At 50.4% G+C, this 15,722-nt stretch overlaps 5 protein-coding genes across 5 annotated transcripts in view; all 5 read right to left on the bottom strand.

Moving 5' to 3' along the window:
- Positions 1–1,172: 1,172 nt before the first annotated feature.
- VTN00DRAFT_5168 (uncharacterized protein) lies at positions 1,173–5,472 on the bottom strand (the record flags this gene model as incomplete). Its single annotated transcript, XM_069431671.1, has 2 exons — positions 1,173–3,695; positions 3,757–5,472. The coding sequence occupies 2 exons, from the start codon at positions 5,470–5,472 to the stop codon at positions 1,173–1,175; spliced, it is 4,239 nt and encodes a 1,412-aa protein (XP_069290683.1).
- Positions 5,473–7,480: 2,008 nt separating this feature from the next.
- On the bottom strand, positions 7,481–9,410 carry VTN00DRAFT_5167 (uncharacterized protein; the record flags this gene model as incomplete). The annotated part of the gene is made up of 4 exons (XM_069431670.1): positions 7,481–7,733; positions 7,838–8,589; positions 8,677–9,299; positions 9,362–9,410. 4 exons carry the CDS (start codon positions 9,408–9,410, stop codon positions 7,481–7,483), a joined length of 1,677 nt encoding a protein of 558 aa, XP_069290682.1.
- Positions 9,411–10,813: 1,403 nt separating this feature from the next.
- On the bottom strand, positions 10,814–11,311 carry VTN00DRAFT_5166 (uncharacterized protein; the record flags this gene model as incomplete). Its single annotated transcript, XM_069431669.1, has 1 exon — positions 10,814–11,311. The coding sequence occupies one exon, from the start codon at positions 11,309–11,311 to the stop codon at positions 10,814–10,816; it is 498 nt and encodes a 165-aa protein (XP_069290681.1).
- Positions 11,312–12,825: 1,514 nt separating this feature from the next.
- VTN00DRAFT_5165 (uncharacterized protein) lies at positions 12,826–14,036 on the bottom strand (the record flags this gene model as incomplete). Its single annotated transcript, XM_069431668.1, has 5 exons — positions 12,826–12,961; positions 13,022–13,233; positions 13,301–13,321; positions 13,393–13,409; positions 13,967–14,036. 5 exons carry the CDS (start codon positions 14,034–14,036, stop codon positions 12,826–12,828), a joined length of 456 nt encoding a protein of 151 aa, XP_069290680.1.
- A 495-nt stretch (positions 14,037–14,531) lies between these two features.
- VTN00DRAFT_5164 (uncharacterized protein) overlaps positions 14,532–15,722 on the bottom strand; it is a gene marked incomplete at both ends in the record, with an annotated part of 4,045 nt that continues 2,854 nt past the window's right edge. Inside the window, 2 exons of the mRNA XM_069431667.1 lie at positions 14,532–14,713; positions 14,775–15,508. Coding sequence (XP_069290679.1) covers positions 14,532–14,713; positions 14,775–15,508 — 916 coding nt within the window. The remainder of the gene's footprint in view (positions 14,714–14,774; positions 15,509–15,722) is intronic.

Here is a 15,722-nt window from a genome sequence, read left to right as displayed (position 1 = left end):
ACGGCAAGGGTACATTGTGTAGCAATATAACTGACAGCGAACAGAAGATTATCCCACAAGCGCCTGCTTGCAATTATCCATATGGCGTTTTTATGTCTTTCTTGGCAAGAATATTAGTTCGTGTAGTAGTGGTCTTGGAGTAGTGTATTGACTGTGGAAATTGTAATACCCTTGTTGCTGTTAGTAATAAGAGTTAGAAATTAGTATAGCTAAACATTTTAAACGATGACTTTCTATGTCTTTGGTCTCCAGAGCATCAGGTTCCATAGCATATGGCCGTGAATCTTCCTTGAGCGCCAGCAGCTGATTCTCGAAGTAGACAACATGCGTGTTGGCAGTGGAATGGACAGCATGCTGTTGTGAGGAGGGGGAGAGACGCACCACTCAAGAACGTGCTCAGGCCGATGGTGATGACCTGGACGGTCCAGGTATCGGGGTAGGGAGGTTGGACATATTCTGCACCCTTTAAGATATATATATATATATATATATTTCCTTATTTGGATAGGAACAAGAGGGGAAGCTTCCAGTTGCTTATCTCGATTCAGTTGAAGTAAGGTTCGACGGAACGCCCTAACGAGTGCAATTCAAGATGCCCTATTAACGGAACATAACTATGTACACTCTGCTCCGCGTGTTTATACGAAAGTAGAGACCATCCGAGATTGCCGAGCATGAATGTCGGCGGTTCGGACCCTTGTCGGCCTCCGAGGATATATGGGGCTCGGGCTCGGAGCCGAAGAATCGGTATATAGAAAGCAAGTCATTATCTAAAAGAAATTAATCTATTCCGTCGGAAATCTTCCGTGATTCCTCCAAAATAAGCTATAGTGTGTATGGAATGGTATGATGCATCGTGGGTCATGAAACGCATTGGGGGCGAGGGTTGAAAACAAGGTGAAGACCGGTATTGTACAATCTATACCGTATGGTCTAACATCTGGCGGTGAAATCACTTCCTAAGTACACACATTAAGACAATATACATATAACTCAACGTCCAGTCTATACCCATATGCATCGTCTAGCCATATAGCCATATCCAAGAGAAGAAAAAGAGAGAGAGGGAAAAGCCTCTAACATGGACCATATTGAAAATCATCTTGCAAGTAGAAGCGAATAAAAATCGACCCAGATCTATATTATAGGTCAGCAAGTGCAATTCGCACTACTTAGCCCTCCGCCTTCTTCGAAGCCTTTGTCCTCAGCTTCATCAGCAGATAGACAAGAGCGTAAGAGCTGATGGCAAAGATGACGACGATAGCGGCATCTCTCCATCCGTAGTAGTAACCCTTGAGATTGACCGTGTACAGATAGTCGCTTCCCTTCCGGTATTGGCACACGCGGCAGCCAGCGTCGGCCTCGGGGTTGATCAGGTTTGAGAACGCTCCTGCACCCTTCATGTAAGATGACAGGTAGTCGCCACAGGTCGTTCCATTGGGCGGGTCGAAGACGGCGAATTCCTGGTCGGCACAGTTGATGTCGGCATCGTAGACGTTGAAGACAAGGAGACTGCCGATCAGATAGTTGAACGGGTTCAGCCAGTATATCCAGTAACGCCAGAACGCCTGGATCTGTTCGTACGGGACGAGAACACCACAGAACGAGACGAGTGTTCCGATGATGACGGGATTGGCGAGAGCCGCGAATGTGGCGTTGGGCGCGTAGGCTGCAATAAACTGGCCAATTCCGGTGTAGACAAATTCGTACATCAACATGACAAAGAACGTCGCACCAGCCTTGTCCGAGTCATTGGGGAATCCGACGGTATAATACCAGCACACAAAGTAGAGGACCGCGCAGATGCACAGGTAGGGGAACTCGGAGACGATCAGAGCAGTGACGAACGCCTTCCACGAATACATCTTAGACTTCTTCTCTCGGGTCTCGTAGATATCACGTCTCTCAATGAAGAGCGGCTGAAGCTGGTTGATCACACCGGGGGCCACGAAGATGAAGTTGAAGATCGTAAACAGCCGCAGCTGCAGATCCGAAATGGTATCACCAATCATCCAGAAAGAGAATCCGTTGAACAAAGCCGTTCCGATATGCAGCGCAAACTTGTTGTTCACATAATCCGTGTTGCGCCAGAGCGCGATCATCATTCTCTTAGTCACAATCTTTGTCTGTTCCCAGAGCGGCATGGCGAACTCGTATCCATCGTCTCGCGTCGCAGGCGGCTTGGCCGCTGCTTCGTTAATGATCCGGTCCAGTTCTTTGACAGTGTACTCGTGCTCCGGGGACTCCAACCAGACCTTGTGCCAATCTCTGCCCTGGGACAGAGCACCAGAAACCACATCGATCATGTGTTCTGCCGGGTTCGCATTCGGAGGGCAAGGCGCACCGTAACGAGCAAAGTAGTCCTTGACGCACTGGGCGTTCTCACCGATATCTCCGAAGTAGACCGTCTTACCACCCCTGGCAAGAAGCAACAGCGAATCGAACTGAGCGAACAACTGAGCTGACGGCTGGTGAATCGTCACGAGAACCGCTTGCCCAACGTCTGCGAGCTTCCTCAAGAATCTGACCGTGTTGTATGCAGCCTGACCATCTAGACCGGAAGTGGGCTCATCAAGGAAAATCAGAATACTCGGTTTCGACACCAGTTCAACACCGATGGTAACTCGCTTCCTTTGTTCAACCGAAAGACCGGCGCCAACTTTCCCAATGAGGGTGTCTGCAATGTCGTGGAGCTCCAGCAGATCGATGATAGTCTCTACATACTTCAACTTCTCCTCTCTGGGAACCTCCCGAGGTTGCCGCAGAAGAGCAGAGAATTCCAGTGCTTCCCTGACAGTCGCAAACGGTTCATGAACGTCGAGCTGCTCGCAGTAACCGGCAGATCTCTGGAATGACACGGAGAGAGGACGCCCGTCGACCATGATGGAGCCCTGGATCGTACCTTCAGTTTTACGCTGGGCGAGCACATCGAGCAGAGTCGTTTTTCCGGCACCAGAAGACCCCATAAGAGCACCGAGCATACCAGGCTTGACCCAGCCTTGCACGTTGTCCAGAAGCACCCGATCCCCGGAAGGCGTTTTAACCGTGTAGGTCAGATTTTTCCAGGTGAAGACAGAAGTGTTCCGGACAAGGCTCGACTCAATGTTGTTCTTTTCAGAGTCAGTGGAGTCACCACTAGAATCTTGCTTCTCCTTGACTTGAGATTCCTCATCCGTAATGATACCGCGCCGGGCCTTCACTCTCTCGCGAGGAATGAGAAGAGAATTACCGCTCTCTGATGCGGCGTGCCATGTCGTCGTTGCAACGATCGTGATAATCACGAACAATGCCCACCAAGCCCAGACAATACCAAAGTTTCGCCAGACATGCGAATGGCTGTAGCTCAGAGACGCCAGGTAGTTATCGCCGTAGACAATCACCTCGCCCTGGATGGCACCGCCAACACCTGCGCATGACTGGTGTGCCAGATCATTGTATCCAGGGCCACTCGGAACGAGGTTTTGTCCTACACAGGGAATAATCTTGTCATGGAATTCATTCGCGAGCAGGGACTGGAAGGCGTAAGCTAGTGGATCAATCCAGTAAATCCAGCCCAGCCACGGGTGCATGTTAGGCTTTCGGATCATGTACCCGGTGTACATGATCAAAGCACTGATGAGAAAACCGGAAACTTTGGATGCGCCGTCAAAAGTTGTGAAGGCGGCCCCCACAGCTCGGAACATAGCTGTCATGCACTGCAGTAAAGATCATGTTAGCCAGTCCTGTAGACAGTAAGAGGGATACGGTTATACTAACTATCGTTGTCGAAAAGATGACGACCCAATATGTGAAGAAAGCACCAGCGTCCATTGTCAATCCAACCATGAAATAGACCACAATCGAGAAGAGGCTGACTTGAATGAAAATAATAGGGATATCTGCAGTGATCTGCGCGATACAAAAGGCCGCTGGATGGAAGAAGGCGAATGACTTGTGTTTGACAAGAACCGGTCGGCCACTGAAGGAGTCGGTCACTTCTGACATGGACAGCAGACTGTTATACAGGAGCGAGAAGAACAGCGCACCAGACTTGACGAAAAGGCCACCTGAATTATCCGGAGCGTTGTAGAAGAGCGAACCGGCAATCAAAGCCTGGGCGACGGTCGAGATCTGCTTGATCAAAAACGTCGCCTTGTCACCCCACAATATCTGATACTGTCTGACGATGCAGGCCTTGACCTGCACCGGGAAACTCGTCGTCAGGGGGCTGTTTGATGAAAGCTGCCGGTCCTTCTCGTTCGCAACGGATTCCTTGAACTCCTCCGTTCGCGACTTGGCGATGTCCGTCTTGGGATAATCGTACTCGGCCTTCATTCTCATGCATATCGTGGATTTCTCATACTCCGCGCAAATCGCATCAGCGTTCCTTGGGAAGGTGTTCTCATAGCCCTTTCGAATTTGTCGCTCCGTGGGTACCATCACTCCAGTAAGATAATCGGCCACGTTCGCACCATCCATGCAGGCAAATCCAAGGCTCTCCATAAACGGGCGAGCCTCCTTCATCGGCCCGTAGTAGATCTGCTTTCCTTCATCAAGGACAAGAACTTTGTCGAAGAGATCATAGATACCGTTTCCGGCCTGGTAAAGGGTCACAATGGTGGCGAGACCAAGAACGTCCGTCATCGCTCGCAGAGCCTTGGCCCACTCCAGAGCCGTGCTGGCATCTAGACCGCGAGTGCTGTTATCCCAGCAGAAGACAGAGCCTCTTGTCGCCAGACATTCGATGATCGAGACACGTTTCCTCTCGCCTCCAGAAACGCCGCGGACGAACTCGTTGCCAACCTTCGTGTCGTGGGTGTGTGAAATGCCCATCGATTCCAGCAGAAACTCCTTTGCTTCCTGTCGGTACTCCTCGGCTGACGCAACTCCGTTTGGGAGATGGAAAGGGATCTTGAGCTTGGTCGCGAAGTCCATAGTCTGGCCGACAGTCAGAGTCGGGAAGAACAGTTCTTCTTCCGTGTTCATCACAATCTGGCCACGATATTGTTCGGCCTCTTTGTGATTCAGAGATCCAAACCATACGTCACCCTTAATGGAAGCGTACCCTCTGCGCCTGTTGGAGAGCATCTTGAGCAGGGTGGTACATCCGGATCCAGGGCGGCCCAGGACCAAGAGCATCTCCCCTGGCTTAACGCAGCCATGGCTGTCTTTGAGGATCGTCTTCAGTGGTGGTTTATGGCGCGCTTCCTGGACAAGTTGGGGGATGTTGAACTGGGAAAGGACGTTCTCGTTGATAGCAGCGTCAGAACTGATGGCCTCCACGGTCAGATTCTCCCAAGTTACGCCAAGCTCCCGTCCCTTGAAATCCGACGCGATTTCCCTCTCACGGTACTCCTTGACCTTCGAAGTCAAAGCCCACTCGTCGGCCTTCTCAGCTGCAACAGGCTCACGCGATCCATTGTTGTCACCTTCGAAGACGGTTGCGGCGCTGTCAGTGTCGTCTTTCGTATCTGGCATAGTCGGAAGAGACATGGCGACTCCCTGACCCTGCAATGTCTCTCCCCTGGGGACCCCGTTGTGGTTGCGGCTTACCTGGAGCTGAGCACGTCTGGTTCAGGACGAAAGGATTGATCTATTTATTCTCAGGCCTCGCCATCGGCTCGGCGGTCAAAACCAGGCCGAAACTCTGCTAAGCACCTGCACATGGCGATCCAAGCTAGAGCTTCCGGGCGCCGGATTGGACTAGGATCCATTTCCAATCTCTGATGTCCCCTTCCATGGACGAAGCAGTCCGGTGGGCCTGGCGGAACACGGATTTTAGGGCTTTGCCGACAGGCCAGGCCAGGCCAAATGGCTGAATATTCTGACGCAGGTCCGTGAGACAAAGGGCCTAGATCGGTAGGCATCCATTTCCTTCGCTAGCAGGAATCGCGATGGCCGTTGGGCCATAGCCTATCGAGCCGTAGATTCGGCCTGCGTTATCAAACCCACCCGACGTGGAGCTTCGTCTTCTCTTCCGCTTAGTCAACTCCGTTCCACGTTTTGCTGTGCCGTTCGCTATCGCCACCTCCGGTTCACATACAGGTGGGTCTTCTGATGATATCGTACATACGGAGTACTTCCGTGGTGTTCCATCTTGGGAATGTGTAATGGGGAGTAACTCGTGTCCTATGCAGGTGTTCCTTGTAGCAACAACAGTCATACTGAGTGACTGGCCTAGCCCATATCCGATACGGCGTCTGTCCGCAGGAGGGTGATTGGTAGTTCCTGTTGCGCTAGGACAGGCAGCTTATCTGATTTTGAGATGGCCAGCCATGGCAGCGGAGTGATCCCCTGTCCCCTCGCGCTCGATTGATCATCCTCGTCACGAAGCCCCCGTAGGCTGCTACAGATAGACGCGATGAGCTAGATTGTACAGGGATATTAGACTCAAACCACTAAAACCACCGTTAGTCTTTCTCACAGACGTAACCTGCATGTTGTATACGTACGCCATGCATATGATTGTTGTTATTTTGCTCCGCCGCCAGAATAGCTCTCAACCATATGCCTCTTGACATGGTTCTGCAATCTCCAACAACACGAGGGCTCCACCGCGGAGAGCCTGTCTTCCGCTTACTAAGCGGATAACCGTTGCAAAGTGTCGCCGAGTGGGGAGTCTACTTTCCCAAAGGGTTAACGACCGAGTCTTGAACTATGGAGACGTCATGAAGGAAGACGTCCGCTCTCTACAAGCGAATTGTGGCGCAAAAGCCAAGCTGCCGTCGACGCTGGGCATCGTCCGTCTCCCAAGAAGAACAGGGGCAAGACTTTTTTGTTGCCTCGACTCCCGTAATTCATAGACTATACACGAGATGTGTTGCTTGCTGCCTGGCTATTGCAGTCAAACTTTGCGTTTGCAGGTTTGAGTTGACAAAAGCAATCAGCATGAGATCGGACGTTTTTGGCACGAGCTCCGATATGATAATTTTAGTTTGTAGAAGCACGGAAGAACCAGACAAAAACACCCGTCGGGGCAAAAGAGATTGCAGATCCCGTCGCCAAGCCGTGCCCACATCCGGAAGAAAATTCTCATGATAATGCGCGATGCACGCCTTAGCCACATGTCAGTCCGCAAGAGCTAGACTAAGCAGACGCCCGAGGAGCCGATAGGCCCCGGCCAACCGAATAGCAGTTCGGTGGCGGAAAGGCCGAAAGACCGTGCCCGAGTGTCAAACAAGGGGTATCTGTCGGTGAACTCGACTCTATCCGCCCCGATCTTATCAGACTGAGAGGACGACTTCAACTTTGGGACACGGACATTCGATGTGATTCCACCTCCTGATAGTGGATGTTGCAATGTACAACTTCAAGCACAGAACACGTCTATTCATCCGGTCGTATCTTGCGTAAAGCCCTAGCTCCATGTATTTATGCACTTGTATCCGATAATTTTATGCCAAAAAATATACAAAAATAGCATAACCAGATGGCCCAACCGGATCGCCCTTAGTAATATGAACATAGAAGAGTAAATGCGCGAGAATAATTGCTTAACGTCTTATCCGGAACGTTCGCTGGACGCTTTGTCTATCGCGCATTTTGCGAGCCTGCTTAGCTCTGAGACAAACTCAGCGACGAGCTTGATATGGAGAATTTCGTGCACGGACAGGTGCCGGGCAAAGATTCCCCTAATCAGGACCGGAGCTGTCCGGAGGAGTTCGAGATCCTTTGCTGACTCCGGATTTAGGGGGTTCAGGAGGATGTTGCAGAAGATCGTTAATAGCGCTGACATGGGATAGAAAAGAATGATCCTGGGAGATGGTTAGCCTGTGGCACAACTGGCAATATGGGAAATAGAGAGATGTAAAGACTATTCGCCAATGATGCTTGTGAAGGTATTGATCAACGGACATACCAAAAACTTTCGTCACCAAGAACATGCTCCGCCGTCTGCAAGTAGAAAATCGTCGATCGACTCGCTTCCACAGACAAAGCCAAACTCGAGCTGACGCCCTCCATCACTCCACTCTGGCTGCCAGCCCACGCTTTGCAACGACTGCTGGCCTGATGAATCATAGCCATGCAATGGTGATAATCCAGCCGCAGCATCACTGATCGCATGTCCATATTTGGGTCGATAGGCGTGTCATGCGAAAATGAGAGTGTCGGCCTATACTTCGGCGGTAACGACATCCTCCATGTCTCCAGTTCATCATCGAGCTCTCGGATAGCCCTCAAGAGCTCAGCATCGGTTTTCTGAACTCCCCGAGCTGAGTAAAGAGCATTGTACGCTCGTGATTTTATCATACTCAGCCGAAGGTCGAGCGGGAACAGAGGTCCTCGAGCAGGACTATCAGGCACATCGGGGATCGTTATATCCGTATACAAGTTCTCCAGGTAGTCCGATGGTAGAGTGAGGTCACACTGTTCATCATTAATGGATGGCGGTTGGCCTGTCCGCAGAGACAGGTCCTTGTCCACCATATAGCAAAGCCAGAACAGGTTCCGAAGGTGGTATTGTGTCAATGATATAATGTCCATTGGTGATGGCGGCGGACCAGTATAGGTTGGGCGAACATGAGCGCCCAGCACAAAAATGAAACGTGCCGCAAGGGACGCCAGATAGGATGCAGTTCGTACATTTCCAGAGAACAGTTGATACAGCGCCTGCCAATGTCAATATATTCGCCCGTAAAGATGAGAACATACAAGAGGGCACTGGAAAAATAATTCTGCACGATAGTAATCACTTACCAGCATGATAACAGTTTGCAACCCATCCACCGTCGCCGTCTCTTGAGTAACCTGCAGCAACAGACACTGTGCTTTCAAAGCACAACCCTCACTGTCCACGGCTGGTAATGTCTTCCCATGCATATTCAAAACAGAAGCAAATGCCAAAAACGCGTAGATACACGCCCGGGCACTCGCATTTCCGATATAATAGCTGGCCTGTGGCTGATAATATGCCACCTTAATGGTCTCACTGAACAGGGTCGCGTCGATGATGGGAAATACTAAGCGCATCACCGAGGTCCTATATACGGCAGCGAACTCCTCGACAATGCATCGATGAGGCAGTTCCCACTGGCCTTGCATTTGGAGCTCCATCAGTGCGGTGTTCCAGTCCTGAGACCGCTGGTTCTGCCACGGCGGGCCGAACGCGCAGAGCTTTTCAAAGGTGACCGTTTGGCCCGTACGGGACTGGACCCATTGCTGGCCCTCTGCTGAGAAGAACGGGATTCCATTGTAGGAACTAATATCTCCCAGTTTGTACCCAGCAAAATGGAGTTTTCCGAAACAGGGCACCGAAGGCTGCGCCACCGGCGCGACTTCAGGCCTGATGTCAGAAGTGACATTGGTATCGATAGTATTTCCTGTGAAAAATCAGCATGTTTAGTATGGCTACGGGTCACTATCAGGATGATGGTATACAGACCCGATCCTTTGATAAGCCTGTCGGCCAGGATTTTCTCGATGCGGTCCATGCGCTCCACCAAACGGAACGCTTTTCGCTGCCTACATTGTCTGTCAGAATGCAGTTCAACTTGAAAACAGGTCAGATATTACTCTGAGGTATTGTTTTTCTTTCTCCGATTAACGCGATGGCTCCTCTCAAAAGTACACGGGATATCATGATGCTTGCACCAGTTACACTGCGGGACAGCGGCATCGCATTTTATCTAAATTAAGGTCATTATACTCAGCTTATAACTTCTTAATGCAGGAAATGGGGATCTGTTTTCTATATTTTCGATACGCGATACCTTTCTCCTGTAGCAAGAGTCGCAGGCCCTAGCTGTACGTTTCCGACAGTTCCCATCTCTGGTCTCATCTTCGTGCGTTGATGGAGATGTCGTCGGCGTATACATGTGACATATATATATATATATACGAGTTACCGAAAAGGAATGCAGCGTAATTATCGTAAACGAAAAAAATTGGTTGGTTCATGCAATGACTCAGCAGGGTGAGATGTTGAGGTGTAGATTGACGAGTGGTTTCAAGATGCTCTCGGTTCCGGTGGACAACGGGACTTTGGACATTCGCTGAATAAGCAACGCAGGCCTCCAGCAGCATCACATCTTCGCCACGTTGGAATACATCATCCTACACGACTACGTTAAGCCACTATCGTAGGATATCACCGAGTGTGAATTTCAGATATTGTATTCTATAATTTAGGTAATATATCTCAAAGTATCTGAGGACTATTTCTAAATATGGAAGTTCCCGTGTATTACTCAGATAGATATACTTCTTTACGACAGCAATCAATACAAGCTGATGCAAAAGTTGCAGTAAACTCCTTTTTATGTACTGTACACACACAGCGTATAGAACACTTATTCTACGTGTCCTTACTCCTCATAAACTCGAAAGAATTGGTGTTTCTCATACGGGGGGGGCGCCAAGCTGCAAGTTACACGCAGACCATATGTACAGTGCAAGTTGTCATCCACAGGTAATAATCGCCAGTAGTTAACTACATTATTCGTAGTGACTAAGCATATACCAGACGGAATAATTTTTGAGGAACGATAATGTACATGCATATTACGTCGCAAGCGGCAGCGGAATGCGGGAACCGAACTGAAAGTCCTCAATAGATTTAATCAGGAGCTTGAGTCAATCCGCTCAGAAATGATACCTAGATTGCACAGAGCTTCGTTTTCGTCCTGCACTCCACAACATTGCCACTATTAGAAAGTTCCATCTAACCAGCAATGGTCGTAAGGTTCACGGATCAGTAGGAAATACCAGATAGCTATAAAACCCTGTAATCGTCGTAGATGGAGCTATTAGAACAGGAATAAAAGGCGTCTCAATATGTGTCCCGTGATCATATTCCGGAACTTCGATAAATGTTAAAAAGCGGCCACGGTTTGTACTAACCTAAGCCGCACCAGGCAGCGGTAATACAAAGCACGCTCGAGGGCAGGGTTCGCATGAACAAGAGTCGGCAGCCATAATCGAAGTCATAGACAGGCTTTTTGACGTCTCCACTCGCAAAGCCCCACGTCAAATCATTGTCTGGAGCATATTTGTCGAAAAGTGACCGCAATGGAGAGCCTTCAGAGGGGGGGGGAAGACGGTAAACTCCTAAGGACGCTTTCAAGCCTAAGGAAATAATCCCAAAGCTGGCATCTGTTTCTAAAGTCACGGTTGCTTTTGAGCCGTCTAACATCCATGTATAATGTTCTCCAGCAACGATCTTTCGCGCGACCTTGTCTTGCTTCGAAGACAGGGTGGCATTCAAAGCCTTGCTGAAAGAGGGAAGCCCGAACCTCTGCGTAAGAGGTACAGCGGCAAACGTAGATGACGCCAATTTGAGATTCACGACATTCGCTGAAGGCAGATGGAGCAGGGTCTCCTGCAGGATCTCCATTGGTAGCCGGGCAAAGGTGTCGGATGGGTGAGAAGAAGCGTCAATGCCTTTGCACCTTCCCTGATCGGCATATTTTATGTGATTTAAGCTCTGCTCCAAAGCGTTCTGCAGGTCTGGTATTTCCAGGGGATCAGGGTAGCTCCCACCGAAGACCTCATCTATGAGGGAGGCTTCTGGAAGAGCATCAAGTCTATGCGCATGCCCGCATAGTGCTTGGCCCAGACTTGAAGGACATGAGAAACATAGGTTGTAAAACTGTTGAAGATTTACAGTGTTCGGGTGATCGATTTTCTCTAGAAGAACCCAGCAAGATTCATGGAAATATAAACCCGCAGACCCGCTTCGGTCTCACAGTGGGACCAGCTAGAGACCTAAAGGCTGCACACGGATCAAGTATCTGAATCAAAGAAGCCGGATTGATAAATGGATCATCACAGCTCCCAGTCTCATCCGCGACTGTGATAGCCTGTTGAAAAAAGGCTCTTTGAAACCCCACCCCGGACAGGCGGGGACTCAGCCAGTCGCCCGCTTCGGTATAAACTGTGTTCACAATGTAAGCTAGGCATGCTGTATCTGTAAAACCCGGGAGAATGCTCTCCATTGGTGAACAGCCTGATAGATCAAATGCAAAAGCGAGAAATCTCGACAATCGAGAATGAAAGGCCTCCAGAAGCTAAAGCGTAGATCATTTGATTCGCCTATTATTCTATACCATTTGATTTACCTATCCTATACCATTCGATCTGCCTATTCTAGATTGTTTAATCTGCCTATGGGAAAGATGAGCCCTTTTGACTACTACTACTACTACTACTAGGAAATAGGATTTGTGAACAGCTTCAAATTTAATGATTTTCAATATGCCCATTTCATAGTTGTTTGCTTTTACCATATAGAACAGGTGAGACTGTGAAATAGAGTGAAAGGAAGAGCTCCGCAACTACTCTGCGGCAAGGGGTCTGGGGACCGCCGTAGGTCCCTGGTATATATATACTGATCTCTTGAGAAAGTCAGAAAATGCGAACCACGACTCCGCGGCGGGAGCTGTCATCCATCCCCCACAGTTCTCCGAAAAGGGCTCCTATTATATCCACCAAGACTGGGGCTAGAGTCTAGACTCTACTGCAGCACACTTGTGGGGGAAGTTCACCACGCGAAAACGACTGCTCGATCAGCCAGGCCCATAAAAAAAGGGCCGAATCGCATCGTCGTCAGCTCAAGATGCAGTATATCAGACACCATGTGCGGGTTGACCACTTCCTCTCCGCATGAAACAATTCTATCAGGGGAGAAGAAAATGGGTTTCCTGTCTACTCGCTTTACAATACAGCATACCTAGCTGCAGGGCTCAACCATGGAGCTACCCATAAACAAACAACCCAGTGCCGCATAGGCCATGCACCCTTGAAGTATCACCAGCTGGCCAGGGTGTCGGAAAGCGCAGTGGTCCAGACGATCAACCTTCCTCCAACGTTCGAGGCTCTCCGCGTTCACGTTAGGTAGGTAGGTAGGTATCAAATCAAAGTGCTTGTGAGCATCGTATCGGTAGATAGATAAAACCAGAAACAAAGAAAATCCCCCCGGCCCGCACTATCATTATCATAATTCATCCCTTCCACGTGGCAATCTGCCCACCTCGTCTCCTCCATCCTAAACACCCTTAACCAACCCCTTCAATCCAATCCCCTGGCAGAAGTGAAAGGGATTCACATAACAACACAAATACAACAATCACACTCCTCATCTCCACAATCGCATCCGAAACACGGTCTGGTAGTCCCCTTGATGGGTTTCTTGATGGATGAGGTGGCTGAGGAGGAGGGGAGGACGGCGTCGACAGGTTCGGAGATGGTTGAGGGGGCCATCTTTTTTTCGAGTTGGGTTGACGTTGGAGTTATCGAGGTGTCTTTTTCTTTTCTTTTCTTTTTCAGACGTGCGGGAGACAGAGATAGACAAAGATCGAGATCAGGGTGGTTGGTAGCCTAGGACCTCAAGATGGGCTTTGCTTTGCTGTCAGATCGATTAAATACCGAGTTAGCGAAGCGAAAGCGAGACGAACAGCATCAATAAGAATGACTCACCACGCGAGTTCTCGAGCCTAAGGCCACACAGCACAGCACAGCACAGAAGAACGATTCACGTAATTCGCGAAGTCGGAGCAAGGATGTTGCAGAGAAAGCACCCAGCGCAGGTCGCAGACGCGGTTATATCCCCAAGGTCGGGGAAGCCTCAATAATGAAGCAAGCCTAAATAGCTAAGCAGTCGCCCGGGCCCAGAGCTATTCGCGGTAGCGGGAAGCTTGTCTAGAAATACGTTGCAAGCTAGGCCGTTCGCTCCGGAGGTGGAGCAAAGATGATGATTAACAAAGCTAACCAAACGAAACGAAGCCTCGTCACTCGTGGCACCGTCTGGCCCTGGTGGAGAGCACGGTGCGGTGAATCAAGCACCGAAGCGCTCTGGTCACTGCGCATCACATCCATCGATCAAGCACTGCATCGCCACGACTTCAGCTTGCTTCTGCTTGCTTGCTCCGCCACAGGGAGAGTACATCTTGACGTCACATGGTGTATGTCTGTGCGATATGCAGTAGCAGCTCGATCGAGATCGTACAGGAGCATCTTGCGGAAAAGGGGGCTTGAGCTATTATGGAAGTACTGTACCCGGTGCCTGGCTCACCTCTCAGGTAGGGACACCCGCGACCAGAACCATGGCCCAGTACATGCATACAAGGTCGAGATAGAGGGAGGTTCCACGGTCAAGGATCAAGATCTTCCTATCCGGTGTCTGGTTCTCAATTGAACCATGTCTCTATCAGACACCTTGAGATTACCGGTTTACTGGCTACCGGTCAATTCTGGACATAGATCAACTCCACGTTCCCGTCCACTCATCATAACTGTTGCACTACATAAAGAAAAATCACTACATTGAAACCACAAACAGACAGACCGCCACCGCTTTTTTTTTAATTCCTTCATATCACATCACATTCCATTCCATGTTTTTCGTTTTTGTTTTCGTTTCCCTGCTTGGTCCTAGCCTAGCCTAGCCTCTCGTCGTTGCGTTCGTTCGGGGGTATCTTCCAGTTTTTCATCCGTCGTGCCCGTCTATGTTATTTATTTATTTCGTCATGTCATATGAACCGGCTATATCCAAGCATCAAACCCGTCCGGATATCGTGTTCGTCAAGTCATTAGCTGGGTTTGCTGGGTTTGTCCATCTACGCCAGCTGGTCAGCCCACGGAGCGGCACCCGGCTGCATCTTGTTCAGCCACTGCACCAGCTCGATGAGCTCCTTCCGGCGCTCATCCTCCAGCTGGTCCTCGTCGCCAGTCAGGACCGACTGGAAGACCGGGAGGAGGTTCGGCGTGAGGTTCTTGACGGTCTGGTCGTCCCACTTGTCTGTTCGTTCGTTAGTACATGGAACCATATATATGTTTGATGAGGGACAAAGGGGACATACACAGCTGGCAGATCATGCGGTACAGGGGGTCATTCTCCTCGTAGTCGTTCTTCAGGGGCAGGACCTGAACAAGGGCAGGCAGGACATCGCCGATCGGAACGCTCTCGCGGTGCTTCAGGATCATGCGGCTGAGGCAGCCGGTCGTGTTGTCCGGAAGGCGCGAGACCTGGATCTGCAGGCACGGCTCCAGCTTGGTGAGGATGGTGGGGAACTCCTTGACGATGTTGGCATCGTTCGACGCCTCGACCAGGCGGCCAACGGCGTAGGCGGCGTTGGACTTGGTCTGGGGGTCCTCGTCGCTGAGGCGGTGGACCAGCAGCTTGAGGAAGGTGGAGGTGAACGGAGTGACGGCGCCGCCCATGCCGGTGATGCACTCGGCCAGCACACCGACGGCCGTCGCGCGCTCGAGAGCCTCGTTGCTGCTAGCATACCGGAGGATGGTCTTCTCGAAGATCTTCCAGAGCTCGGAGAAGCTCTCGCCCAGCGCGGCAGCGAGGCCGGAGACGACATCGAGGGCGGTGTCGACGACGACCCAGTCGAACTCGGAGGTCTCCTCCAGGGACTCCTGGATCTCGTCCTCAGGAGTCATCTCCAGCTGGCAGATGTGCTTCTTGGTGATAATGTCGGTGACCGTCTGGATGACGTTCTCGAGGACCTTGGCGTCGGAGATGAGAGCAGGACCGCAGAACCTCAGGTTCTCAGCCATGTTGCGGTTGATATCCGCAACGGTAGCCCTAGAGAGTTACTCATTAGTAATCTGCATCGTAATCAAGCTGAATGACGAAAAATCAGGCCGGCAGAGAAAGCATCTCAGGTTTCGTTGGAAAACATCGTTTTTCACATCAATCGCGTTGCATGCGTCTGAGTGAGCTGGGATAACGAGGTGTGTCATCATTGAAGTGGGGGGGTTAGGGCAGGGAGGCATGCAACGAATGTAGCAATCCTCCT

This window comes from Thermoascus crustaceus (assembly GCF_041956765.1).
Source record: "Thermoascus crustaceus strain CBS 181.67 unplaced genomic scaffold VTN00scaffold_2, whole genome shotgun sequence".
Lineage (NCBI taxonomy): Eukaryota > Fungi > Ascomycota > Eurotiomycetes > Eurotiales > Thermoascaceae > Thermoascus > Thermoascus crustaceus.
The sequence above is the reverse complement of the archived record's forward strand: the minus strand, read 5'-3'. Positions and strand labels throughout refer to the sequence as shown.